The 27836-nt window shown below is 41.9% G+C and overlaps 1 protein-coding gene across 1 annotated transcript in view; it reads right to left on the bottom strand.

Annotated features, from left to right (window-relative positions):
- The window catches only part of LOC100064145 (collagen alpha-4(VI) chain), a 103676-nt gene extending 76054 nt beyond the window's left edge, over nt 1-27622 (bottom strand). Inside the window, exons 1-6 of the mRNA XM_070239069.1 lie at nt 27523-27622; nt 16695-16783; nt 12286-12888; nt 8237-8824; nt 6942-7547; nt 3380-4009 (exon numbers count right to left, since the gene is read on the bottom strand). Coding sequence (XP_070095170.1) covers nt 3380-4009; nt 6942-7547; nt 8237-8824; nt 12286-12888; nt 16695-16770 — 2503 coding nt within the window. The 5' untranslated portion in view covers nt 16771-16783; nt 27523-27622. The remainder of the gene's footprint in view (nt 1-3379; nt 4010-6941; nt 7548-8236; nt 8825-12285; nt 12889-16694; nt 16784-27522) is intronic.
- Between the last annotated feature and the right edge of the window lie 214 nt (nt 27623-27836).

Below are 27836 nucleotides of genomic sequence, written 5' to 3'. Positions count from 1 at the left end.
TGTTGATCCTGATCTGCATCCACACCCCCGCAGCACTCATTGTTCCCTTGAGAACCAATAGCTTTCTACCGAAAGCACCTGTGACTCTGCCTAAGGCTATTGTCTGGCCAGGAGCTTGATCAGCCCATACACTGGGCAGGCCAGAATACCTGGGAGTGAATTTGGGAGCAACCACCAACCAATGATTGACAGGGGTTGATGGATAAACACCCCAGCTTCCTTGCCCTTTGGGAGATGAGTTCTGCATAGTTTCCCTGAGGCCCCAGCAGAACTGAGACCCAGTTGCCCACAATAACCTACAATAACCTGCTCATGCTAACTCAGCCTGTATTGGCTGTCTTCCCTTCCTCTCTCGCATCTCCACTCCCCCAGCAGTGTCCCCTGGGGTCACCTCCCAAATAATCACTTGCATCCAAATCCTTATCTCAGAGTCTGTTTCTGGAGAACCTCACTTAAAACATGAAGTAAATATTATTCGACATTTCTCAAATGAGGAAGTTTAGAACAAGCTAAGAGTAAAACATCAGAGCATATCTGAAGCTACAAAATGTCTCAGGATCCAATATTCCTGCTTCCCACGCAAGTCACACTTTTTAAATACATGGGCAAAAGACTGCATTTTCTGAAATTTAACTTAGTTTAATTAATTTAAAACTTTCTGTTTTAACTGAGCCTTACTCATATGAATCGCTTTGTATTAAGGCCTAGACTCCAAAGGGCAAATGGCTCTGCATTTAGATCCTGTTTCCACCACTTTCCAGCCGGCTTGTCCCTTTGCATCTCAATTGCCTCATCTGTCAAACAAGAATCTTAACACCTACTCAGTAAGCTTATTGTGAGGATGAAATAAGGTCAGGGAAACACAGCCGAGCTGAGTATTAAAAATTCACCGTTAAGATCATCCAGTGTTCTATTTTTGTCACATAGCAGATTTCGCAAAAAGAATGAAACATAATTTTCTCCTTGCCCCTTTCATTAAGGGCAGCCCAGCCTTTGTTATTAATCTCTGGATTCTCTTGACTCAGGGAAGGATCAAAAGCCTTTTCATGCTTCCTGGTTGAGAGGGAAACGGTCTGAGGCAGGCACTGGGCTCCCTTGCTCAGACCTTCATTTGGAAGGAGCTTGTACACGCAACATGTGGGACGTACTTAGACTAGAAAAAGTATTTGTTGTTCATCTGAATGAAATTCAAATTTAACTGCACATCCTGTGTTTTATCTGGCAACCCTCCCCTAGAGGGGCAGGCACTGGAAGGGATGCGAAGAGGACTGGTCTGCCCCTATGGTAAGTGTTCACTGAATGCTTGGAGAATGGAGGGGAAATTATAGAAAAAGAAGGCGGAAATTCAGACCTTGTAGCAAGCCAGCACCCATTGGTGACAGGTGGATGGCTGCCTGAGGCTGAGAAAAGGACCGCTGTGCAGGAAGGGCCATCTCTGTAGCCAGCCCCGGGCAGCAGTGGTCGAGGAGGCTCCCCTGCAGCCCAGGGCCTTTGCCCTGACAGTGTCCAGAGGAGCCAAGAGTCCTGAATATTGTCTGGCACTACACGTTCCTGCTAATCTTGGCAGATGGAAATTTGGCGAGTCAGGGGAGAGAAAGAGAATGTTCTTTACAAGCTGGATGCTGCTATGCATCCACATCTATTAGATACACAAAGTTCTTAGCAGAGTGTCTGACACATAGCAAATGACCAACAAATGGTATATGTGATGATCATTATGATCACCCAGGACCGAATTCTGGTAAAATTGCCCCAACTTCTATTTACCTAAGCTACCCCACCCCCAACCACTCTAGACTTCGGGCTGATTTTCCTGATTCCAGGTTTATTTTTAGCTGCTATGCAGTCTGGGAAAGAAATCAACTCTCAACTCTTTATACTGTTTGTAAGTTGTGTTTTCTTCTCCCCTACATATAGGCAGGGGATGTACAAGGAAATAAAATTCATATTTAACAATTTTGTTCCCCATTCCCAGAAAAGAGAAAGGGACTGAAAATACAGGCCAGAGAGAAAGAGGAGAATTTATTCAGATATTTCAAATCTCTAGACCTCAGCACAAGTAATCAAGAAATTACAGGATCATTTAATGATTGTTTTAAGAAAAAAAAAAAGAAAGCTCAGTGATTTCCCCCTGATGATATAATCACAGCCTTGAATTTTAAGTTAATTATCTACACTTCAAGCTGTCATCTTCTTTCTATAATTCTGATTTGAATCTAAGAAATACTAGCATAGGTAGACAAAAATAGACAAGTAGGTAGACAGACACACAGATATTTATAAGAGCCAGTAAGTGGCAAATTTGGGATTTAAAATTCAGGAAGTTTGACTCCAAGGTGTATATACTTAACCATTATGTTTTTTCTGGTATTTTTTTTTAACTACGTGTATAGTAGGAGCTCTCCTAACTGACCTCCTCTTAAATAGCTCACCAGATAATTGACGTTCTCCCTTCCTTCTGTAACACACAAGTGATGCTCCTCCAGTACATCCAGAGCCCTCCTCTGGAGCAGTAGGACATCATACAGTTCTGCTCCCCTCAGTGGAAGAATAAGCCGACCAAGAACAAAGTGGGTTTGTCCCCAGCCTGTTTATGGCAGTTTTGTTATTATAATAACACAACAAATCAAATATGGTACAAATCAATAGGACATGAGTGTGAATAAAACAGGTTTATTGTGTCTCTGAAAATCAGGTTAACTGCTTAGAAAAAAAACAATAAAGGCAAGGTGTTTTAAAAGAAATTATTGGTGTACTAGACAACACTACAAAGATTGAATTTTTGAGATCATAAAAAATCAATAAGGACTTCTATACTCAGATTGTTTCAAAAGTGGCTAAGTTCTCATCTCACTTCAAAGAAACTGAAACTGGAAATTATAGGAAATACAATATTGGATGACTGATGAAGAAAACATAGGGAACTCCAATCAGCAGGGCTCATATCCAAAGAAGCCTTGGCCTTACACAAAAGATTGCCAAATTAATGTTCATTTATTATGCTTTAAGTTAAAATTTTCCAATTTCAAGAATGTGTCTATCTCTTTAGAAATAATTTTCTTCTTTAAGTGATTAAAGGTTTGGTCAATCCATTCTCAGATCCCCAGGGCTTTACTGTAAATACACATACGCATATTTTCATCAAACTCTTAAAAGGCATGAGGGTAAGACAGAAGAGGGAGGAACGCTCACTTTTTACTTCATATTCTCTGAACTATTTGGAATCAAGACAAAATAAGGATTTTACAAGTTTGTGTTTCTGTTTCTCAATGATCTGACTCCAAAATCTTTTCTTTGATGGAGGGTAGAGTAGGTGAATGAATGGAGCAGCAGAGTAAAGATTTTAAAAAACAATCAAATCTGGGAAAGGTCTTCCTACCTTCTTGCAGGGCATTGCCCATCCTAGAAATGGAAGCCCTTGTGCCCACAATCTCAGGGCAGAGCTGGTTCTTAATCTTGCTTCCCACAACGGAGAGTTGCAAAAATGATTCCAGGAGGATGACATGCTTCCAAGGAGGATATGAGGCTATCTTCTCCAGGTCCTTACTCTCTGAGGCAAGCTGGGTGCCCACTGCATAGATAGTAACTCCTGCCCTCCGGAGGAGAGAAGCCGGTCTGGACACATTGTCTTGGGAGAAGCCATCCGTGATGACCACAGCTATCTGCTGTACACCTTGCTTGGACCGGCTGCCCTTCTCCTGAATGAAAACCTCATTTCTTAGGAAATCCAAAGCAGCCCCAGTCTTGATCCTTCCTCTTTGTCCCTGGTAGGTTAATTTGTCCAAACGCTCCAAGACTTTGGCTGAATTCTGAAATGTATCCAGTGAAAACTCAAGTTGTGGTTCCTCACTGTAGAAGACCAAGCCAGTTCTCACAGCATCAGGATGAATGCTTAGAGAGCTGATGGTGGTTTTCAAGAAATTGACAACTTGTTGGAAATTCGATCGTCCAGCCCTGCTAAATTCCTCAATGAGGAATACTAAGTCAGCTGGGATAGCAACTGGACACACTGTAAAGAAACAAAACAGAAAGAAGGGCTTTAGCGTGAGAACAGGGGAATAAAGGCAACACTCATTTTGTACATAAAAGTTGTATTACGCTATATTTTATATATTGTAATAATATATTTACTACTATGAATTGTAATAATATATATTATACTAACATATTAATGCAGTTTAGAATTCAGTAGAAGCCTTTATGACCATCATTTGGCACGATGGTCAAAGAGCATCACAGAGTTCCTACCTATCTCAAAACTCTTCACGTGAAAAAGTATTCACATCACTTGCAAAATCTGTAAATACACGAACACCCACAAGCAAGTGCTTTAAAATGATTTTTCAATTCATCTAAGTCCATTAAAAGCATTTGAGTCTTGCTGAACTAATTTTTTCTTCAGTTTTCCAGTGCTAGGGAACCCTGGATCAAATTCTTTTTTATAGGCCTGAAACTTCCTTGACTTAATCATTTTTCCTCTCTCTTGGTAAAAAATGGAAATTACAAATTATGACTATTAATTCACGTGCCTTTCTCTGACAAATTTTATGTCATTTCAATAGAGGTAACATGAAATGTTGCAAGCTCCTATGAAAAATCTTTCACCAAAAATTGAGCTAACTGGCTGTTTCATTTTGCTATGAAACAGTCTTCCCTTCAACCTGCCTCAAATGGGGTCACAGAGTTCTGACTGCATAAACTCCCCTCCGAGAGGAGTCCAGACACCTCCCTCCCAATTTAAGGCAGTAACTAATGTTGGGAAACCCACTGTGCCCACATGCAAAAAAGGTCCAAATCTGCTTTGATATATAAAAAAAGAAATCTCCCTAGCAGAGAGCCAAAACCACATGTACAGAAGGTTGAACCTAATGTGTACACAACTGAATATTGTGGAACAAAGTTTAGAGAAGAGAATATAGGGGCAACAGTATAATCTTTTGACTTATCTTTGGTCTCTTGGTGTCATGAAATTTCCCTGTTGGTCCTTTTTTATAAAGAACCAAAACAATGCTCAATTTAAAAAGAGGCTGTTGCCTATGATTTTGCCAAGTCTAAAACACCTTCTCTAGGAACTGCAAGCATCTTTGACTTCTCCCTTCCTTCACCTAGTACTGGTACCAAGAGCTATTATTGTCCTTTTGCGTTTTCTTCAGGATTCATCCCCTTTCCTTATGGTCAGAGCCACCATTGGTCTAGAGCCAGGTATCCTCCCTATGTAGACAGATGACAGCTCAGCCTTAAAGTCCTTCTGAGTCTGAAGTATCATGTGGAATCCAGGCTGCCCACTGAAGTCTCCATTAAAGACCACTCTGGTCATGTCATGTTTTCCTGCTTAAAAGCTTACAGTTACTTTCCAGTGCCTTTGGGACTCCATAATCAGGGTCCATCCTACCTAATCCAATCTCATCCCTCACCACTTCTAAAGCCTCCTCCCAACCCCAATTGGCTCCATTTGTTCACTTGCTTCCCCATTCACTCAGCCCATTCCCACTCCCACACTCTTACTCACGCTCTTCCACTTACCGAGAGTACCCTCCTCCCTTCTCCCTATATATTAAAATCACATTCATTATTGAGGGGCCAATGCAATTCCTCCCGGGCCTGGTTCTCCACTATACCCTCATTTTGCTCTATTTCTACTTAATGTAATGTCTGGAAGGTGCTTCTTAGTTCCTTATTATCTCTGCTTGGATTTTCTTCTTGTCTCACATGTGTTTGTCTTTTATGCCTGTAAAATTCCAAGTACCCTCAGGCTCTAGATGTTGAGAGGTCTGGGCAGAGCTGTGATAGTTCAGAGAAAGGAAGGATTGGTCACTCCCATTTGTGGGGATCAACTGGAAGTTCCACCAAGATTCTAGTTGTAGGGATGCTACGCTAAGGGGAACTTGAGAACTGAAGGATAATGTTTTGATTGTGATGGTATAGTGTATTCAAGGGCATAGACAGAGGTGAAAACATCTGACATATATACAGCAAGTGGTGAATAGTTCATCTAGGCTACTCCTTATAGTATATGAAAGGACTTGGCAGGAGATAAGACTCAGTGGTTCTTAACCAACAGTGGTACCTATTCCCAGGTGACATTTAGAAATATATGGCAATGTTTTGGATTGTCTTAAGATTCAGGGATGCTACTGGCAGGGACAAGGGATATTAAAACCCCAACAATGCACAGGACAAAAACTACACTGTGAATTGTTCCACCCAAAATGCCAATTTGCATCTCCCTTGAGCACCTTGAATACCAACTTAAGGGGGGACTTTATTTAATCTCTGGAGAGAAGTCTGAATGCTCCTTCTTCTGGAAAAGGTATGGAGTAACTTGGATTATTGCTCAGAAATATTCATTCCCTACACCTCACTTCCATGGGTGGAATATACTTTCTTACTCCATTGATGATGACATAGCTATATGACTTGCTTTGGCCAATGGAATGTTAGCAGATGATGAAGTAGAAATCTGAAAAGTGCTTATACAATTGGGTTTTCCCTGCTGCACCTCTGCAATTACCATAGGAAGGATATGCCCATGCTAGCCTGATGATCCCAGGAAGATGAGAGTTACGGAGCAAAGCCAAATGTAGATCAGCCAACCCTCAGCCAAATGCTAAATCTGTGAATAAGCCCAAGCAAGATCAGCAAAGCCATTCAGTTGAACCCAACAAAGATCAGCTGACCCCCAGCACATCTGGGAAAATAAATGATTCTGTTAAGCCACTGACTTTTTGGATGGCTTGTTATGCAACATCATTGTGACCATAGTTAACTAATACAAGGTATGTGCCTGAGGTAGCCCAGGTATCCTCCTCTTCCTCATCTACTGGTGCTAATGTCCCAGAACTGAAGAATCCAGAATGCACCCTCTTCTCTGCTCTTTCCCCAGACTTCTCTATTATGCACAGACCTCTCAGTGACTTACACACCTAGAGACCAAATCTTACCCACTGCAGCCTCTTTCTCTGCCTGAGTGCTGAACTCGGGCTGCCCAGTCCCTTGAATCACCGCATTCACATTATGTATCATCTGTCTGACTCCATCTTGTCCTTGCATTTCATAAATAAGGGGTGGGGTCCCCATCCCCTCCAGTTCTCTCCTGTCAAAGTCCTGTATGCCCACAGACATGACTTTCACGCCTTTTTCCCTCAATGTCTGTGCAGCATCCTGGACCTCATCCTCAGATTTGCCTGAGGTAATGACCACTGCATATTGGGGAATGCCCTGGAGAAACCGGCTTCCCGCTGCCTCCTGGAAGAAGGTCTGATGAAGGTATCGCAGAGCTTTGCCTGTCCTCCTGGAGCCACCCCGGAGCACAAAGTGTTCGTGGATGTGAGCAATCATCTCATCCTTGGTCTGGTACGTATTGAACAAAAACTCAGTGTGACCTTGATCACCATACTGAGCCAGCCCAATCTGGTACTTATCCCTGCCAACATCCAGCATGCCAACAACTCTGGAGATGAAATTCTGCATCCACTGGAAACTGGTCCATGATGTGTTCCGTGAGGTGTCAGCAAGAAAAACCACATCTGCATAGGCCTGGGTGGATTCTGGAATTGAAGAGAGAAGGGGGAAGGAAAAGGAAAGGAGAAAGTAAATCAAGTCAAGATCTCATGAAAATGGAACACAAGGAGGGGTTTGTGTGGGGAATAGAAGAGGGAGAGGTACTCCATTTATGCAACACTGTGTAGATTATACTTTCACCTCCTCCACATGAGACTCTATCACGAAGCTTTCTCCCTCTCACACTCTGCTGCCACTGTTGTCTGCTTTATTAGGCTAAAGCACCTTCCAATTATTCTTCCTCAACCAATAGAGGAGGCAAAGGAAGTTAACACATACTGAGCCACCACTTTGTGCTAGAGATTTTTATGTACTTTATTTGATTTTATCTTCATAAACCATCTTACTAAGCAAGTATTATTATCTTCATTGTCAGATGAGAAAAGTGAAGTGAAGAAGTGACGCTGCTCATTCATGCTCACATAACTAAAATGTGGCAAAGGTAGGATTAAAAACAGGTCTTCTGTACTCTAAAACCCATGTTCTTTCCTGCCCATGAGAACTTCATTTATCCTTCGATCCCCAGGTCCAATGTTTCTTCATCTAGGAAGGCTCCCCAGCTTGTCTCGCAGTGGTGGACAGCTTCTCCTGCCCTCCCACTATATTCAACGTATCCTGGCTCACATTGGAATTAGGTGTCCTGGTTGGAAGGGTGGGTTTTCACACAGCTTCTTACCTTTTATCTCACCCTCCACTGCCAAGCACAGAGTCTGAAGAATGCTTCCTGAGAAATCCTGCAGGATGTTGAAGTTTTCAGTGCTGAAGAGAAACTTCTCAAATGGCTTACTGGCTATTTTTTGCAACTCCTGGATATCCTGGACGTTGACTCCTACCACGTACACAAGAACTCCATCTTCTTTCAACCTGTCAGCTGCCTCCTGGACTTCATCGTTTGACTCCCCATCTGTCACCAGGATAACTATCTGAGGAACCCTGTCCTTGGCCCGGCTTCCAGCTGCCTCAGTCAAGTAGTTGGTCCTGATAAACTCCAGGGCACTCCCTGTGTTTGTGCCTCCTGTACGGTAGGGTAGATTCTGGATCTGCTCCAGGACCACACTCTTCAGAGGGTACTGGTTCAACTGAAAGGCTGGGTAGATGTTGTCATTATACTGAGCAAGTCCCACCTGGACCTGGTCACTACCAATGTCAAGCCCCAAGACAACAGAGCGAAGGAAGTTCTTCACTTTCTGGAAGTTCTGTGGTCCAATGCTGGTTGAGCTGTCTACTAGGAAGACAATGTCCGCCAGGACTGCTTCTCTGCAAGCTGTAAGAGAGAGGACAAAAGGGATGGGGTCTGCAGGCTTTCACTCAAAATTCTTAGAGCCAATGGAGCTAAATGGTGTACAGAAAGGAGAGCAATGCCAGGAAGCCTATATTCAGTGGTCCTTAGACACCCTAAATGACAGTGTGCTCAGAGAAGTAACAACATCCCCTGTGCCTTCCTTCCCTCCATTCCATCATCTTCTGAGGCTTCTAACCTGCTCTACTGAGACCTCCAATCTTGAGATCCACTTGAACAATCCCCTGAATTGCATTCAGAAGAAAAATACTTCTATAAATGTAGCAGCACACTGAGAAAGGGGCTGTCCTCTTTCCAGTGGGAATAAACTTCATCTCTGGGAGTGTGCTGGCACCAACAGCTCAGAGAGCAGGAATGTAGTCCATGTTCCGTGGTAAATCTCATTGTAGCTCCGCCACTTAGTAGTGCTGTGACCTATTTATCACTCACCTCTTTGAGACTCAATTTTCTTCTCTGCAGCAGCACTGAAATCTTTACACCAGCGCTCATACTCTCACAGGGTTGTTTTAAGGATAAAATAAGATAATCTATCACAGCAGACAATAGCAACACTCTGCACAAGTCCTTTTGGATTTCTTTTTACCATTTCTGCACACTGATCTTTGGAGGATTTCTCTTTGGCTACTGGAGCTGCTTTGCCTGCAATATATAAAAGCCTAGCTCCTTGCCTTAGGTCAAGACAACCCTGAGGCATAACTTATGCTCCTGAGAACTCCTGTAAGATCAAGCTAAAACTACTCTGTTTGGAACTTTTGCCTGAGATCACACCCTTCTTTACTTTCCTCTACTTTTTCTGTCTTGCATCCTTCACATCCTTATCAACCACCTTTGGGAGCTCTTCTGTAAGAAGTAACATGTATTCAAATCCTTGCCTCAGGCTCTGCTTCTGGGGACACAATCTGTAATAACCATTCTATTGGGATGGATCTGCTCTGAAAGACCTGGGATCAAGTCCCAGCTCTGCCATCCAGTTATAGCACCTTTGGCCTCAGTTTCCTCACATAAAAAAATGCAAATAGGGGCCAGCCTGGTGGCGCAGTGGTTAAGTTCACACATTCCCCTTCGGCAGCCCAGGGTTCACTGGTTCAGATTCCAGGTGTGGACCTACACACCACTTGTCAAGCCATGATGTGACATGCGTCCCATATATAAAGTAAAGGAAGATGGGCACAGTTGTTAGCTCAGGGCCAGTTTTCCTCAGCAAAAAGAGGAGGATTGGTGGCAGATGTTAGCTCAGGGCTAATCTTCCTCAAAAAAAAAATGCAAATAATAATACTAAGTGCCTTACATATCCATGTAAAAACAAATACTAATTGCCCTATGTATCATACATATTTCTATGTATCGAACAAAAAATTGCCTCATGTATCTAACTATCAGTCAGATGGGGCATATAAACAAGTTTTGGAAACTATATAGCACCAAGCAAATGGTAGTTATCATTGCTATGTATATAAAACCTCTTTGTAAACTTTAAAGCACTATACCAAAGTAAGGTATGTAATCTGGCTGTACAAATGCAATCTACCAGCACACAGTTGCAGCATCAAATGGGTCGAAAGTTTTAGCACCTCCTCCAATTCACCTCCCCCATGCAGAAATACCAAAAGAATGAATAAGTAACGGAGGCTCTAACCTCTTGTGGGTTTTGATGGAATCCACAAGCAATCTTCCCCTCTGCTCAAAGTTCTATGCTTTCTTATACAGTTTAGTAATTGATTTATAAAGAATTTTCCCAGTTAATGCCCGTGGGGGATCAGAAGTGGCCACCGCAAAATGTGTCTCTTTGGCTTAATTTTAAAGACAAAAGACTCTGAAAAAAAACTTTGACCCTCCCCCTAACTGCCTAAAAGAATATAAGATCGGGGCGGGCCTGTGGCCGAGTGGTTAAGTTCACGTGCTCAGCTTCGGCGGCCCAGGGTTTCGCAGGTTTGAATCCTGAGCATGGACATGGCACTGCTCATCAGGCCACGCTGAGGCGGCATCCCACATGCTACAACTAGAAAGACTCACAACTTAAAAAAAAAACAACTATGTAGCAGGGGGCTTTGGGGAGAAAAAGGAAAAATAAAATCTTTAAAAAAAAAAGAATTTAAAATAAAAGGCCTGTGGCCGTGGCCAGCCTGGTGGCATGGTGATGAGGCTCGCAGGCTCTGCTTCAGCAGCCCAGGGTTCGTGGGTCTGGATCCTGGGCACGGACCTACACAACACTCAGGCCGTGCTGTGGCAGCATCCCACATAAAAAGAAGAGGAAGATTGGCACAAATGTTAGCTCAGCAGCAATCTTCCACAAGCAAAAAGAGGAAGATTGGCAACAGATGTTAGGTCAGGGCCAATCTTCCTCACAAAATAGCCAAAAAAAAGATTAAAAGCCCCATCCCCAGGACAGGCCATCACCACAGATAACTCTGGGTATCAGTAGACTGTGAGGGTCCTTGCTAAGCCCATCCTTATCAAAGTTCTGTCTACCAAACATTTGCTTTTTCATGTGAACTGCCTTCCTCCCCTTTGAAGCCCCAAAGCACTACCCCCAACATCCTCCTTTGTCTTTAGTTGCAGACAGTATTTAAGGTGAGACCTTCAGCCGTGCTGGCTGAGTTACCCAGTTTTCCTGGGTTTCTCCCATGTATACATGTTATAAAGCTTCGCTTGATTTTCTCCTGTTATTCTGTCTCATGTCAATTTAATTTGTAGACCGGCCAGAAGGACCCAGATGGTAGAGGCTTTCTCTTCCTCCTCTACATGCCCCATCACCACCAGCAGAAGTACAAAGCTGAGGACAGGTGTATCATCACAGGTAACGACCGTAACGCTAACAGGCACCTTTGATGGGCTAAGCACTGTGATAAGTACTTTACTTGCATAATTTTATTTAATGCTTTTAAAAACTCTCTGAGGCAGATACTTTCATTCTACGAAGAAAATTTAGATTCAGAGAGATAAAGTAACTTCTTCAAGATGAGACAGAAAGAAGAGAACTTGGATTTGAACCCAGATGCTTCTTTTCCCTAAATTCATCCTCTTAACCAGTACCATAGCAACACACTGGCAATAAAATAAGCAAGCTTCCTTGGGGATCTACTGCCCTTTCCCCTCCTCTGCCCTGCATCCAGGCAACATGGGTAAGTTAATCTAGGAATAACATCATTCTAGGAGCAACTATATCTTCCTTCAAAAATGGACTTACACTACATCCATATATAAAACCAGCATAATGCCCACAGGATTAATAAAAAGAGTTCATAAGTTTTTGATCAATGATTGGAGAGGAGCATAGAGTACAGATGGTTTAGTGAAATTTTAATAGTAAAATTAAGCATGCACACACACGGAAAATAAGAAGGATGGTGGGAGGATGAATAAGAGATAAAGCTTTGAGTTCAGTGACTTCTTGATCAGAAAGGAAAAGGGAAAAGCCTTTGTACCTGGAGAGGCATGGTCAGCAGGTTGAGCTGCCTTTGCCAAAATATCACAGAGCTCCTGCTGAAGCTTCTGAGCGAGACTGTCCAGACCAGAGAAGTTGGGAACAAAGGAGGTAAATTTCTCCACAGGACTACTGGCAATCTCCCGGAGCTCTGCCAACGCTCCCTTTCTGAGGCCAACGGCATAAAGCAGGACGCCTGCCCTCCTAAATGCCTCAGCAGGTTCCCGCACGTGGTCCTCAGCTGGGCCGCTGCTGATCACCACGGCTACCTGAGGCACACCCTGGCTTGCCCGGCTCCCTGCTGTTTCCTGGAAGTGGTCATCTAGGAGGAACTGCAGGGCCAGGCCCAACTTGTTGCCCCCAGGCTTAAACTGAACCTTCTGAATGTGTCTCAACACATTGCCTTTGCGGTGGTAGGTGGAAAGTAGGAACTCTGAATGGGGCACATCGCTGTACTGGGCCAGCGCCACACGGATGGTCTCTCTGCTGACATTGAAGCCGTTTACCAGGGTGTACAAGAAGTTCCTCATGCTGCGGGTATGCTGGGGGTTGACGTTGGCATCCACCAGAAACACGACATCTCCCATAGAGGCCTCCCTGCAGGCTGGGGAATAGGGTCAATTTAAGATAAAACATTACAAAATTGACAACTCCTGGCTGGCTGGAATCCATCTTTCCCAATTCATTGCCTTTACCCCCCACAGATCTGCCTGCCCAGCTCTCTGATGATGGCCAATACGCGCACAGCCCAGGCACGCCATCATCTTCCTTTGCTCCCTCATGGTCACCATCTACCCTTGTTCACCTGCCACCCTCTGTTCCATTCTAACAGACATTTGACCCTTCGATTAGATTCCTGACTGTGGCCCTCCACTCATTGCTTAAACTTGATAAAAGAAACCAGCTTCTACCAGTAGAGGATGCTGTTGGCACCCCCCCCAGATCTCCTTTGCTGGCTAGCACATCTATTCCACAGCTGCTTCAAGTGCTACAGTTAACTGCTCCCCTGTGAGACTTTGTCCAGAGACCTGCTCCTGGCTGAAGGAAGTGGCCTCATCTGGAGACACCCAGGAAGTTACACGACCACCACCACCACCCTGGGTGGCAAATGTTTGATCAAGTGGGGATACAAACACCTGGCCCTCTTGCCTTAACTGAAACAATTCATAGTGCTATTTATGCTCCAGCATCTCGTGTGGCTCAGGTCAAGGCTTGATTTTACCTAAGGCTACATCCTTCCTTGGCTTCCTTGCCCCCTACCCTATCTCACTTCTCTTACAGGTTTGTCCTAGAGAGCACTCCTTCAAGATAACATGCCCACCAAATCCCAGTCCTAAGATCTGCTTCTAGAAAACCTGACCTAAGACAGCAGCTCTCCAGCTTTCATCTCTGGCACTGCCTGGCTACCACCAGCCTCTGTTAGTTTGACTCATGGCATTACCACATGTGTGGCTCACGTTTGTCCTTTGGCTGCCTGAACTCGAGGCTGCATTGTGCAACTACTTCTCCCGAACCCAGCTCTCATCCTGGGAACCACAACCCCAACAGTGGCCAGACCAAGTGGTACTCCAGCTGGGTCCACCCCGGTCTTCTGCATGGAAGGGATCAGGCACCAGGTGGCTACAGGACTTGAGCAAATAGCTTATCTTCTGGTTCTCAGATTGCAGTTCTCTAGAATAAGGGGTTGACCAGATGACCTGGCCTCTTCTGACTCAAACTTTGCTTTTCTGTGACAAGAAGTAAAACGTGGATTAAGTACAGTGCTCGTGTGGACAAAAAGAGGAAGAGGAGATTATGATTTATCTATTTCTCATGCGGGAGACCCTCATATCTCACAATTTGATTATCTGTGATGATGGGAAGAGAACACATAAGTTAGTGATGAGAGGAGGAACAAAGGCAGAAACCAGCTAACGAAGATTTTAGTTTCAAGTGGCTGGAAAACCAGGGATAATTATCCCACGCTGGTCAAACATACTTGCATTTGATTTTGTGCCAGGAGGATTAAAACACTGGCTGGGACTAGCCCTGCACTATCTCTCTGGCTTTCTCTCTCCACCCTCTCCACTTTGTTCTCTGGGTTCCAGGCTCCTTAATCTGGTTTCTCAAACTCTCATGCTCCCAGTTGCCACTGGCCTTTAACATGCTAATCCCTCCATGGGGTTTCTTTTTCCTCTGGTAAATTTCCATAGAATCAGGTTCTTTGATCTTGGTTTGTAATGTAACATTTATCAGTGTGCTTATTCAGTTAATGACAATCTTCCCCACCAGGCTGTGAGCTCCACGAAAACAGACACCATATCTTTTGTTTGTTTGTCCACCACTTGAGTGTCTAGCATAGAGCCATCACTCAAAAAATATTTGAGGAAGGAAATATTTGGGAAAGAGAGAGGGAGGGAGGAAGGAAGACATCACTTACAAGGAGGGAAATATTGAACATTAATGAAACCAAATAAGGGACTTAGAAAAGTTTAGAACTAGAAATAATCCCATGAGACTATGCAACGCGATACTGTAGCCACTAGGTACACGTAGCTATTGAGCACTTGAAATGTAGCTAGCACAACTGGGAAACTAAACTTTAAATTTTACTGAATTTTAATTTCAATAGTCACATGTGGCTAGTGGCCATGTATTTGAACTGTACGGATATAGAATAATGAAACCAATTCATCCATCTCATAGATAAAGAAAATAAGGCCTAGAAAAGCAAAGTAACTTGTGTAAATCTGTTCAAAAAGCCAGTAGAGTAGTCTCCCCTTACCCACAGGGGATACATTCCAAGACCCCCAGTGGGTACCTGAAACCATAGATAGTACTGAACTCTATATAGACTATGTTTTGTCCTGTACATACATATCTATGATAAAGTTTAGTTTATAAATTAGGCACAGTAAGACATTAACAATAATAACTAATAATAAAATTGGCTTTGGGGCCATTATTAAGTAAAATAAGGATGACGTGAACACAAGCACTGTGATACCTCAACAGTCGATCTGACAACTGAGATGTCTACTAAGCGACTATACAGCATGGATATGCGGGACAAAGGGATAATTCGTGTCCCAGGTGGGATGGAGTGGGACAACTCAAGATTGCATCATGTTACTCAGAATGGCTCTCAATTTAAAACTTATGAATTGTTTATTTCTGGAATTTTCCATTTAACATTTTCAGACTGCTGTTGACCATGGGTAGCTGAAACCACAGGATGCAAAACCATGGATAAGGGGGGACTACTATATTAGAAACCAGGTCTCCTGCCATCCAGTCCACACCCTGGACTGCCATAAAGAAGATTAAATCAAAAGTCCATATGAGAGAGAGGCAAAGACCACGTGAGAGTTTAGACCAGAGGGCTGGGGAAGGTTGGTGTTCTCCAGGGGCATTAAATCCATTGTCCACTTCGAGAGTCCTGAGTCCCACCTCTCTCAGAAGTTTGCCGGATTTTGGTCATAAAGCCAAGTAGAGTCATGAGTATGGAAAAGTCAGAAAATAAATGAGCTTAAGGCCCATTAAGCTTTGTTTCCCTTTGGCCCTCCAGAATGCAATCCTATTGAGAGGAGAGAATTCACTGAATGCTCCAGGGGTGGCTGACTGGCTTGTCCCCTTAACATCTCTTTCAGAAGAGATCTAACAAATGTCTCCCTGATCTTTCCTAGAGAATATTTTTCAGGCAAATAAGTATTGGTTCCATCCTGTGCAACTTGAGAAATGTATTACATTTTCATACATTGTTACTTTCTTAACCCCTCCACTAGTTCTTTGTCATTTTAAGTGTTTGAAACCTGAAAAGACTGACTGTCACAGCTTCTGTTCACAAGTGAGGGGAGTCGGAGCCAAAGGGAAAATTTAGACAGCTTCATGTTTTTTTCCCAACAAGTAACAGTCTATGTAATTGTATTTGAATATTTAAACCTCAATACTGTCTCAGTGGGGCTTCAGGCTACTCAAACAATCTTCTCTTGATGAGACTTTCATCTTGAAAAGTCCCAACAATCTGTTAATCACTGCAAAAAATTGCAGAGGTGTCACCAGCATTTGGTGAAGCTATCTATCAGTAGCTTAGGTAATTGTGATGACAATTACCCCTCGGAATAGAAGGAGACAAAGCAAAATGCAGAGTCAATAGGACAGGCCCATGTTTACAAAAGCATTTGAGAGCCTGGAAACGCAGTCCAAAGTATAGTATTTTTTAATATTTTTGTTTTCTCGTTCCAAGTTAAGCTTTGAAAAAATCAGTGCCCACTATTCACTAGAAATTTCCAGATTCTAAGTTCTCCTTGAAAGAATCATTTTCCTTTTGTTAATTATGAAGCTCCTGTAATATGTGCTTTTAAGATTGTCACTATCTCTAGGTTCCTAGGCAAGGTCATCATTTTCGGCTTAAAGAATCTGATGCATTACCAATTCTCTGTGACTTGATAAAACCAAAATTAGTTGCAAGGAAGATGAGCCCCCAAAACGTCGTCCAAGTCTCCATTCTCGATATGTTCCTAGACAGAAAAAGAAATCTCAGAATTAAAATTACGTCTTCACACACTTAAAATGAATGCATCCTATTGTATGTTCATTATACCTCAATAAAACTGATTTTAAAAAAACGCAACTGTCCTTCCCAAGACCAATGAAAGCTTTATAAAAATTAAGGACATGTTGCCACATCATCTTAACTGTGCAGGGAAAATGGTCTTGCTGACCTAACTAAGGAAGAATTTTGTAAACACCCACAGTGTATACCTCAGATTCCACTGTTTGAAGTTGCCCAGATATGGCTATAAAAGGAGAAAGCATATAGCGCGTGGGGTTGAACTTCCGCTTCACACACTGAATTCATTTGGTGGGACATAAACATTTCTGGATGGTTTTGCTTGTATTTTTATACAAGTGTTGGAGGACCTGGTAAACATCTGTGGCAGACGGAAATATTCAGATATTGCAGGAGCTCATCTGCCTGATAACATCAAGCTAGCCTGAAAATATTTTATATGTTCCCAGAAGAAGCAGAACATCATACTTCCCTCCCCTAAATTTGGATCCCATTTCAAAGGCCTCCATAAAAATTATCCCCTCCCAATTTCATTTCTGTTTTTCTGCTCTAAGAAAGCCCATGTGTTGAAAAATAAGACCAACGTGACAATCACATTGACTGAGATGTTGCAATTGGAACAGGGGACACCTCATCTTTATCTTCTTAACCAGCCAACCTCACGGCCATCCTCAGCAGAGTGTAATGGGGTTAAAAGTAAGGATTCTTGAAGATAGACTGCCTGGGTTTGAATCCCAGATCCACTACTTAATAGTTGATCTTGGGCAAGTGGCTTCGCTTCTCTGTGCCTCAGTTTCCCCATTTGTAAAATGGGGGCAATAATAGCATCAACCTCATGGTCTTGTAATCAGGACTGAGTGAGTTCATTATTGTAAAACACCGTACCTATGCCTGGCACATAAAAAGCACTCTTTAAGTGTTTGTTAAATAAAGTAAGTCTTCTTGGAAACCCACTATGTAATAATAAAAAAGTATTCCCCTTAATTTGAAACTCAGAATCTGTAGAGGTAAAGGGAGACTAATGTTTTGCATTGTGTATTAAGAAAGCAGTTATTTCATTCTGTATATTTTAATTTATATTTTTTATTTAATTCCTTTAATTTTCACTTTCAATTGATTGCTGCTTTGTACGTTACTAGACTAATATCTCTACGTTCCTCACCTCACACCTGGGAAAGGCCAGCAGATCAGGCCTTAGTCTGCTCACTTTGTTGATGGAAATAAAGAAATCGGGTCCCAGAGAGGTTAAGTAGCGTACCAGAGCTACACAGCCATGCACTGTCAGGTTCTGTCCCAGGGAACCCAACTCCAGTTCTAGTGCATGGCTCGACTTCAAACCCTTCAATGAAAGTCTCCAAGTCCAGACTGTCACCGATCCCCCAGAGTCCACTTCTTGTAAGATGAGGACCTAGGAGCAATTTACCATGGGGTAAAAACGTGAGCTCAAGCCATAAGTTCCTTTGCCCACCAATTAGGTCTTCAAAGAGCATAATGTTATATCCAAAACACTGTATTTGGTGCTCCAGAGAATGGAATTATAAACCTTGCTTTCATGTTTAGAGAACTGAACAATCTATTTGGGAAGAGAAATTTTACATACTGGAAACAATAAGAAATTCAGTAAACTTTAAAGCACATTCTTAAACGTATCAAAGAGTTTAAGCAAGAATCTCACAGTACCTATATCGCTTTTCAGTCTTGGGACCTTTAAGCAAAATGTTGTGTGGAAATGACATCGTGGTGCCTAGAAATAGCAGCTCCCCAAGGATTGAGGGCCTCTTTCCAGAAAGTATAAGCGTAGCCACCCTCCTTCCCTAAGGACACATTGCTACTGTGCACGTTTAATTTACTCCTTCAGAGTAACTAGAGGATGGAGATAACCGCATCTATTTTATTATTTTATGCCCACAGAAAATACCAGGAGAAGTCTTGACTTCAGAGGAAGCCCAAAGGCCCTGATTCTGGTTTCAGCTTGACCATTTGCTCCAGGAACCACAGCAAGCCGGTTCACCTTTCAAGGTTTATGTGAGGACTCTAGAGAGCTTCGCGCTGCTTTGGGACACCTACTGTATACCCCACTATATTATAAGCATTCCCCGGGACAGTCACCCAGTGATTTTCCAATAAATAGATGTGATATAATTGGATTTCTCTGTTCCTCGGTTTCTACATCAACCTCCCATTAATACCTCCTCAAGGAGGCATATAAGTAACTTGAAGGAAGATGCTCTAAGACTGTAAATATCCTATTCCCCAATAAATTTTCATCTAACGGCAAATAAATGGATGGATGAATCTTAAAGAATAAACTCTTCTAATGGATTAGGGACAGTATGAGGGTAAAGAGCTGGCAAGTTTGAAAGTACCAGGAAGAATGTTCCAAAATAAATTTACCATGATGATGATGATGATGATGATGATGATGATTACTATCACAATAAAATACTGTACTTCAATTTTTTAAAGTCGGGTTAATAAAGTTAGATGAAATATAAAAGCTTCAAGTACGGTATCTACATTTTCATATTTCATTATGTCCTAATTATTAGCATTAATGCACTTAGTCATAAGAAATGAGAAGTATTTTTAGTTAGTTGTAAATAAAGCACTAGAGCTGTTTATGGAAATCTAGTGGGAAAGTCAAAAGTATATAAACATTTCACAGCTGTGTCTATGTGTGTGTTATTTCAATGAAGAGAAAAATGTCTGTAGATTAAGGACTTAACATCTATATTATATATACTATTTCATGAAGATGTTTATATTTAATTTAAGCTGCTGAAGAGGTTTTGCATTTGAATATGTAGGGCTCATCGTGGAAGCAAAAAATGAAGCGATTAAATGAGGTGTAATTAGGCAGGGATGGTATAGGATGTCAGTTCTTTCTGGAAATAATTCTAATGGGTCTGGGGAAGAGAGCAACTTCTCTTAAAGTATGCTGCTCAAATAGTTAACTCACCAGAACAATCCATCTTTTAAGATTAAGTCATTCAATTAAAGCAAGTACTTTGCAATCACCACAGTAATAATTGATCCAGGGAAGAATCATCAAGAGATGCTAAAACCATCAGGTAAAAGCATGTTGGGGAGCAGGATTTTAACACAGTTTCCAAGTATCCCCTGACAAATTACTTATAAATTACAAAGGGCAAAGAAAGTACCTTGACAATGGAGAAACATGGTGGACACTACCAAGTGTTCAAAGTTGACATCAACAACATTAATAGGATAATAATAGAATAAACCAACATCACATCTCTCCTGATGTTATGCATGAGAAAACTCAACATCACTTATACGGTAGCCCTCCTCAAAAGCCATGGCCTAAATCTAGTAATGAAGAAAAAATCATTTAATACAAAACTTGGGGACAGTCTAAAAGACAACTGGTCTGTGCTCTTCTAAAACATTAATCTCATGAAAGACAAAGAAAAGCTGAGGAAACAGCTGAGGTTAAAACAGTCTAAAGAGACATGACAGCTAAAGGCAAGCGTGATCTTGGATTGGAAAGAGTTGCTATAAAAGGACATTTGGTGGAGTAGTCGGTAAAATTTTAATATGAACTGAATATTATATAATAATTCTGTACTGATGTTAAATTTCCTGATTTTGGTCATTGTGTCATAGTCATGTAAGAGAATATCCTTGTTATTAAGAAATGCACATGATATATTATCAGGCAGAGAGTCTTGAGGTCAGCAACTTACTCTCAAATCTTCAGCAGAATTACAACAATTCATAGAGAGAGAGGAGGAAAGCATTGCAATACTCTTGCAACTTTTTAACTGAGTGTTTACTGTTTACCAGACAATATGTTAGGCACTAAAAATCATGGAATAGAGAGATCCTGAAAGGACTTGGAACTCTAGTGGAGAGAGAGATGGATAAATTGCAATATCATAGGGTGAGTAAAATTGTATAGAAATAGAATTATATAGAAATAGAAGGTGCCGAGGAACACACTGGGCGAGCACCTTCTTGGGTGAAGGTTTCACAGAGCAGGTGACACTGGAGTTGAGACTTGAAGGATGAGTGGAAATCTGCAAGTGAGCAAGTGGAGAAGGAGAGTTCCAGGCAGAAGGACAGCATGTGCAAGAACACAGGAGAGGTATTAGACACCCCAAGTAGAGCTCATCCAAAGCCTCGGGAGCTAAGGTTTTGGAGTGTAGGGGACTCAGCTAAGCCTTCACTAGCTCATACACCTGTGCTGTATAAGCTCTGAAGGCGTGGTAAGTCTAATGGAGACCTTTGGTTTCCTGAAATGCCTGAACTGAGCAGGTGGGACAGAAGAGGGGATCTGGGCAGAGTTTCTCAGTCTTCAACCATAAACCACCTTAACTTCATTTAATTAAATCAACAGTGTTTTATATCCCAGTCTCCTTCAAGTTTTCTCTTCTCCTTCTGTGGACCCCTCAACTATAAAATGAAAAGATGCCATCACTAATGTTCTACGCCAGCGGCTCTCAAATTTGAGCACAGCATCAGAATCCCCCAGAGGCCCTGTTAAAACCCAGCTTCCTGGACCCCACCTCCAGAGTTTGTAATTCAGTAGGTCTGAGGTAGGGCCTGAGAACTTGCATGCTGAGCTGGTCCAAGGGACCACACATTGAAAACCATTCTTCTATGTATTTAGCATGCAATGGTTCCCACCCAGGCATATGTGTGGTCCACTTACCTTCAACAGCATGTCTAGCTCCATATGGAGAAAATCAAGTGTCTATTTGTGTCTATCAACTAAGTGGGGAAAGGGAATAGATGACCTATTAAAAATGTTTTCTTTATATAGACATGACTGAGGGATAAGCAGAAGTTTCAAAATATTTGGATGAAAGACCCAACGCAAACGTGCAAAACTAATTTAACACATTTTTTTCAACTTGCTTTCTAATTATTCTCAAAAATCTAGAGCTATGTTCTTTTTTTTTCTGGTCACTTAGGGTTATTTTAAGCACTGTATTTTTGGCTTTCTTACAAGACGGTCTTGTAGTGTACCACATCTGGGCAACAGGAAGCTCCAGAAGGCAAACAATTGGAGGACATGCTCAGATTCTTCTGTACACATCACGTTAGAATCCACACAGCATGTTTGACAGTTAAAAAAACTAAAGGTTCGCCTTAACCTATTGCATAAACAGTAACATTTGCTTTCTGTGCCCATTCACAAATCTTATGACGGCTCGGATATATATACAACTTTGTTGTAAAATATTTGAGGGAGGCTATGTCAAACATTTCAATGACAATTAATGCGCCATTAGGCTCAGAAAAAAAATAACAAGATGCAGAATCTTGGCGTGTTCTTCCAGGGAGGGATAAGGATTAGAATGCCAGAGTTCAGCAGAGCATTGTACAAAGCGACAAATGGGTGCTGATGGCCATGATATTCCCATTAGCCGTGGTAATTACAAGGTTAGCACACAATTTGTGAAATGTTTAAAATTTTAGAACTGAACGCAATCTCAGCTCTTGGGCAGTTTTTGACTATTCTAAACCCTCTTCATATCCTGAGTCATCTGGTTTCCCGTAATGCCTGGTTCATACCTCAATTACGCCAATTGTCATATTGCATTGTCATGGTCTGCTTAATTGTTATCTCCCTCACTGGGCTGTGAACACACAGAGGGCAGAGCCTCAGCCTGAGAAATTTTTGTAGTCTTGGATACACTGAATCCAACTAATTAATCTTTTCCTTTTATGATCATTATATAAATGATTGAACAAACTGCTAAATGATTTAATCCAAAGAAAAAAGAATATTTACTCAAACTCTTTCTACTTATGTGTAGCTTATAAACTCCATCATCCAAGCATTTCATGAGCTTGGTCTTGCCAGAGAAATAGGAATAACTACTCCATCTTTCTGAGGTGTTTCATTCAGGAAGGATGTCTAAAATCTACTAAGCAAAGCAGGCCTTTCCAAACACCCTGGGCAGGTCAGGGCACTCTGCCACTCCCTACTTCCTGTCACCAGGAAACAGAAAGAGCAGGTCATGATAGTGAATAAGGGCAAGTCTGACTGCCCTCTGCAACTGTCTAGCCGGGCATCATATACAAAGTCCTTTATTTCTTTTATGTCCTTTAAGAAGAATGTTGCTCCAGAAACTGGAGAGAAAGTGTAGCACGGAGCAGTAAAAATTGCACAGAAGTTGACTTTGAATTTTCTGGTTCAAGTGTCAGCCCTGCCACATTCTTGTGATGTGGCTTCTTGGAAGTCTCTTGAACTCTCTAAGCCTCAGCTCTGTCAGCATAAAATAGAGCCAATGATACCTTGCCACCACCACGTGGCAGGGTGGTTGTGAGCACAGCAAGAGCTAACGGTGGAGGAAGGACTTTGTAAAAAGGTACATGACTTGAGAGGTCACCATCACTTTTGTCAAGCAATAATCTATGGAACAAAATCCCCCAAATTTAGAACTTTCTCATTGGCAGAACCAAACCTCAGCATTTTCTATTCCAAGATAAATGCTTTGCTTAAATCAAAGAGCTGCGAACACATATTTGCTCCATTATATCTAGGAAATAACCACACCATGATGAAAGTGGGATTTTGGATTGACACACTTTTTACAGCAGTGAGAGAAGATTTCCTAAATTGAAGGAGTAGGGTACCAGGAGGGACACCAGGCTGGTGGCAGTGAGGTCATCTAGATGAGATAAGCTCTTTTAATCTAGCTGTCTATGTTCTTTGAGCTGAATCTTTCACTTTTGTCTCCAGGACTTCAGCTTAAAATAACTAAGTGCCATTGAACCAGTCTTTGTATCTTTTTTGAATATCTCAAATCATGTATAATAAGTTTTTTAAAGACAATTGAAAAATTACCCACTAAATGCAGCAACACAAACCTATCCAGCCCTCAGAAAGATAAAAATATTGCTTTAAAACTTGCAGGATGCATTGACTAGGCTACAAAACTTTCCGAAGGTTACACAATTATAAGACGGTGAGTTATGCCAAGTTCATCCAGATCGCAAATTCAGAATATTTTACTTATTCCTTACTTCTGCCTAGAAGGCTGCACGCCACTCCTCGGCCCCAGTACACATGCACACACACTTACATTCGCACACACCTGGCAGGCTCCTATTCATCTTTCAAAACCCAGCTCAGATGTCACCTCCCTAACCCAAGGCTGATGGGGAGTCACTCCCTGTTCTGCTGTTCCTCTGAACTTTGTACACTTATTTCAGTGAATAACTGGGATTTGTTATGACCACATCTTCATCATTTATATTTGCTCAGCACCTAGAATAGTTCCCTTGTTTGCCCTTTCTTTTCTTCTCTCCCTCCCTCCCTTCATTTCTCCCAGTGCATGGAAACTGCAATCTTCTCCTAGCACAGACCCAAAACCATGGAGTTATCATTAACTTCTCTCTCACACACACACCCTTACATCCAACCCGTCAGGAAATCCTGTTGGCTCTACCTTTAAAGCCATTTATCCAGAAACTGGTCCTCTCTCAGCACGTCTACTGCAAATAGCCTGTTCAAGCCACCATCATCTTTCTTTTTGGATGACTGCAACAACCTCCATAGGTCTCCCTTCTTCTAACCTTTCTCTCTGAAGTCTATTCTCAAAATATACCCAGGGAGATCTTTTAAAACCGAAGTCGCCTCTGCTCAAAGCCTTCCACTGGTTCCCTGTTTCAAGACGAAATAGGCCACAGGCCTTATGGTGATCTGGCCCCGTTTTCTCTCTGACTCATCTCTCATCCTCACTTATTATACTCTGATCACTTTGGCCAACTGGCTGTTCTTCAAACAAGCCAGTTACACTCCCCGTTTAGGGTCTTTTGCATGTGCTGTTTCCTCTGCCTGGAAGGCTTCTCCCCATATATCCAGATATATACACGTGGCTGATTCCCTCACCTCCCTCAAGTCTTTGCTCTAATATCATCTTCTCAGTGAGGTCCACCCTAGCCATTCTACTTAAAATTGCTACCCACCCTTGTTCTCCAGGCATATCCAACCCCCTACCCCACTCTGCTTTTCCTCTTTTCCCATAGCTCTTATCACCTTCTAACACGCTATATAATATTTATCGTGGTTTTTATTATCTTTTGTCACGCCCCCACCTTCAGCTAGAATATAAGAGCTACAAGGAATCTTTCTGTGTCCCTGATGCATCTCCAATGCCTGGCTCATAGCAGGTGTTTGACAAATATTTGTTGCATTAATTCATTTGCTCAGAAAAACAAAAACATGACATGCTGTTCTTAAGATAGAATATTCTATACCAAGACTTAGAGGCACTCTTGGGAAGATTGGTGCCCTCTAGGCCATTATTTTTTAGTAAACGGAGAACTCAGAGCCAACTGGGTTCACTTATATATTTTAATTACAATTATATTTTTAATTCGCTTGTGCTAAAAATATCATCATAACAAACAGGATAAAAGTAAACATTCGGGGGCTGGCCCCGTGGCCGAGTGGTTAAGTTCGCGCGCTCCGCAGCCGGCGGCCCAGTGTTTCGTTAGTTCGAGTCCTGGGCGCGGACATGGCACTGCTCGTCAGACCACGCTGGGGCGGCGTCCCACATGCCACAACTAGAGGAACCCACAACGAAGAATACACAACTATGTACCGGGGGGCTTTGGGGAGAAAAAGAAAAAATAAAATCTTGAAAAAAAAAAAAAGTAAACATTCGGCAAATTTGTAGAATGAGTAAAAGCAGATCCTGGGCATAGTATTTAAAGGAGACTTGGTTTGAGACCTCTGAGAAATCTAAAATGGAGCCAGACTGTGACTGCAACCCACACCCAAGGAGGCAGGGGAGAGACGCGACGAGGATGTTGAATCTTTTAAAACTCACAGCCAAAAAATTTCACTTAGATAGCGAGTTACTTAAACATAAGATACAAGATTAGGCTGGAATGTTTGGGCAAAACAATTTTCTGTATGATCTTTTTAAAAGGAGTGATTGTGTTTTTAGGCTCAGGATATTTCAGGCCAAAATATCAGGTAGACAAATTCATCACTTCACTTCCTAGTGACTCTGTAATGTGCCATACTTGCTGTTTCTGCAAAAATGGAGGCAGGGCTCCATCACTCTTGGCCAGTGGCAGAAGAAACACATCCACAGACCTTTCAAAGCCCATTCTTATGAGTTGGAAACCACCAGACAGGAATCTGTGATGGCAGACAAATTTTAAAGGCCTGTGGGCCACACACTCAGGGACTGAAATTAAAAAAGGGTCCTTCTGTATTTTGTATTCCCTGGGCCTATTTCTGAGCCTCTGAAGATCAATACAAAGAGAATAAAAGTATAATCGATTTTTCTCCTGTAGATCTTGTGGATTAATTCTCTGCCAATGTTTGATCCTTTCACCTCACATCTTAATAGTTGTCACCGTCCCCAGGTTTGTTCAGCGAATTTAAATGTAGAAATATCAGCCCCAGTTATCTAAAAATTGCACACAAAATCTAATCCTGATCAATTTCACATTAATTTTTCTCTCTTTTTTTTGAGGAAGATTAGCCCTGAGCTAACTGCTGCCAATCCTCCTCTTTTTGCTGAGGGAGACTGGCCCAGAGCTGACATCCGTGCCCATCTTCCTCTCCTTTATATGTGGGACACCTGCCACAGCATGGCTTTCCAAGCAGTGCCATGTCCACCCTCCGGGATCCAAACCGGCAAACCCTAGGCTGCTGAAGCGGAACATGAGAACTTAACCGCTGTACCACCGGGCCGGCCCCAACACAATAACTTTTCTTGAAGTGCTTTATAAAAAGATCATTTTCTTGAACTCTTGTAAATAATATGCATGCTGAAGTATTTAGGGAGAAGTGTACTGATGTCTAAAATTTACTTTAAAATGCATTAAAAAATAGGATGGATTAATGGATGGATAGAGGGATGGTGTGTGATAAAAATATACTAAAATGTTAATGGCGAATCTAGGTGGTGAGTATACACGTATTTTCTGTGAATTCTTTAAATTTTGATGTCTGTTTGAAATTTCTCATAAACAATTTGAATAATCATTTAAATTATTTATTAAAATTGTCTATGGTAGTCAAATGGAAAGAGAAATGACAGTCAAATTATATGAATCCTAGAAAGCTAGACAGAAGAAAAGAACTCCTAACTCAAAATTGTCCCCATTGCCCATGGGGATGCTTTGAGAGGGAGAGTCATTTTATAACAGAGTTTTATATCTCTACTAAGCCTGTTTATTTGTTAAATCTTTAGTGTTTTCTTCTTCCTTTGGTCTTACCATTCTAACACGACTCTTCATTTTTAATATCCCCCAAAGAGATAATGCATCAATGAAATAACTCGTGGAACTTGCATGAGTCCCCATAAGTCACGTTTCCCTTTCCACGCAGACAGAAAATTCCAAGTGCAATCTCAAAATATTTCACATCTTCCTGCTCAATAAAAGTTCAGAGAGTTACAGATCTCTGTCCATCATTGTTTGCATCTTAGAGGTTACTCTTGCTCTGTGTATCTAGCAGATACTTTGGGGTGTTTTTTCTCTGCATCTCTACCCCTATCTCAATTTCTCTCCATCTCTTCATTATTCGAGGTCTCTCTTTTAGTCTCTGTTTCTTTCTCTTGTCTGTCTATGTCTCTGCCTCTCTCTGCCTGGAAATGAAAGAGAAGCAGTGCATTTGCAAAAACAAATGGAAACAAACTAGACTTCCCACCTACAAAATTGTGCCTGGCAAAAGGAATTTCCTCCTACCTGGCAAAACCTTTCAGGCTGGTCCTTTCAATTTCTTCTTCTTATCTTCATCCCTTAAGAAACTGTTTGAGCCTCTGGAATTCCCTAGAGTACAGGAAGGTTCGAGGGTACAATGACACATCAGCTTTTCCAGCTCTTTTTAATACTCTCCTGGGGGAAAGAAAGGGGGGGCGAGGGGAGGAGCAAGGACTGTGTTTATGGTGACTGACACATCACTTGTGCTTAAGCATGCTTTATTGCCATTAAATGAAAATGATCATCTGTAAACGCTGGTCTTAGAAATGAATACAAAAATTCACCAGGGACAGCAGACA

The sequence above is a fragment of the Equus caballus genome, chromosome 16 (assembly GCF_041296265.1).
Source record: "Equus caballus isolate H_3958 breed thoroughbred chromosome 16, TB-T2T, whole genome shotgun sequence".
NCBI lineage: Eukaryota > Metazoa > Chordata > Mammalia > Perissodactyla > Equidae > Equus > Equus caballus.
The sequence above is the reverse complement of the archived record's forward strand: the minus strand, read 5'-3'. Positions and strand labels throughout refer to the sequence as shown.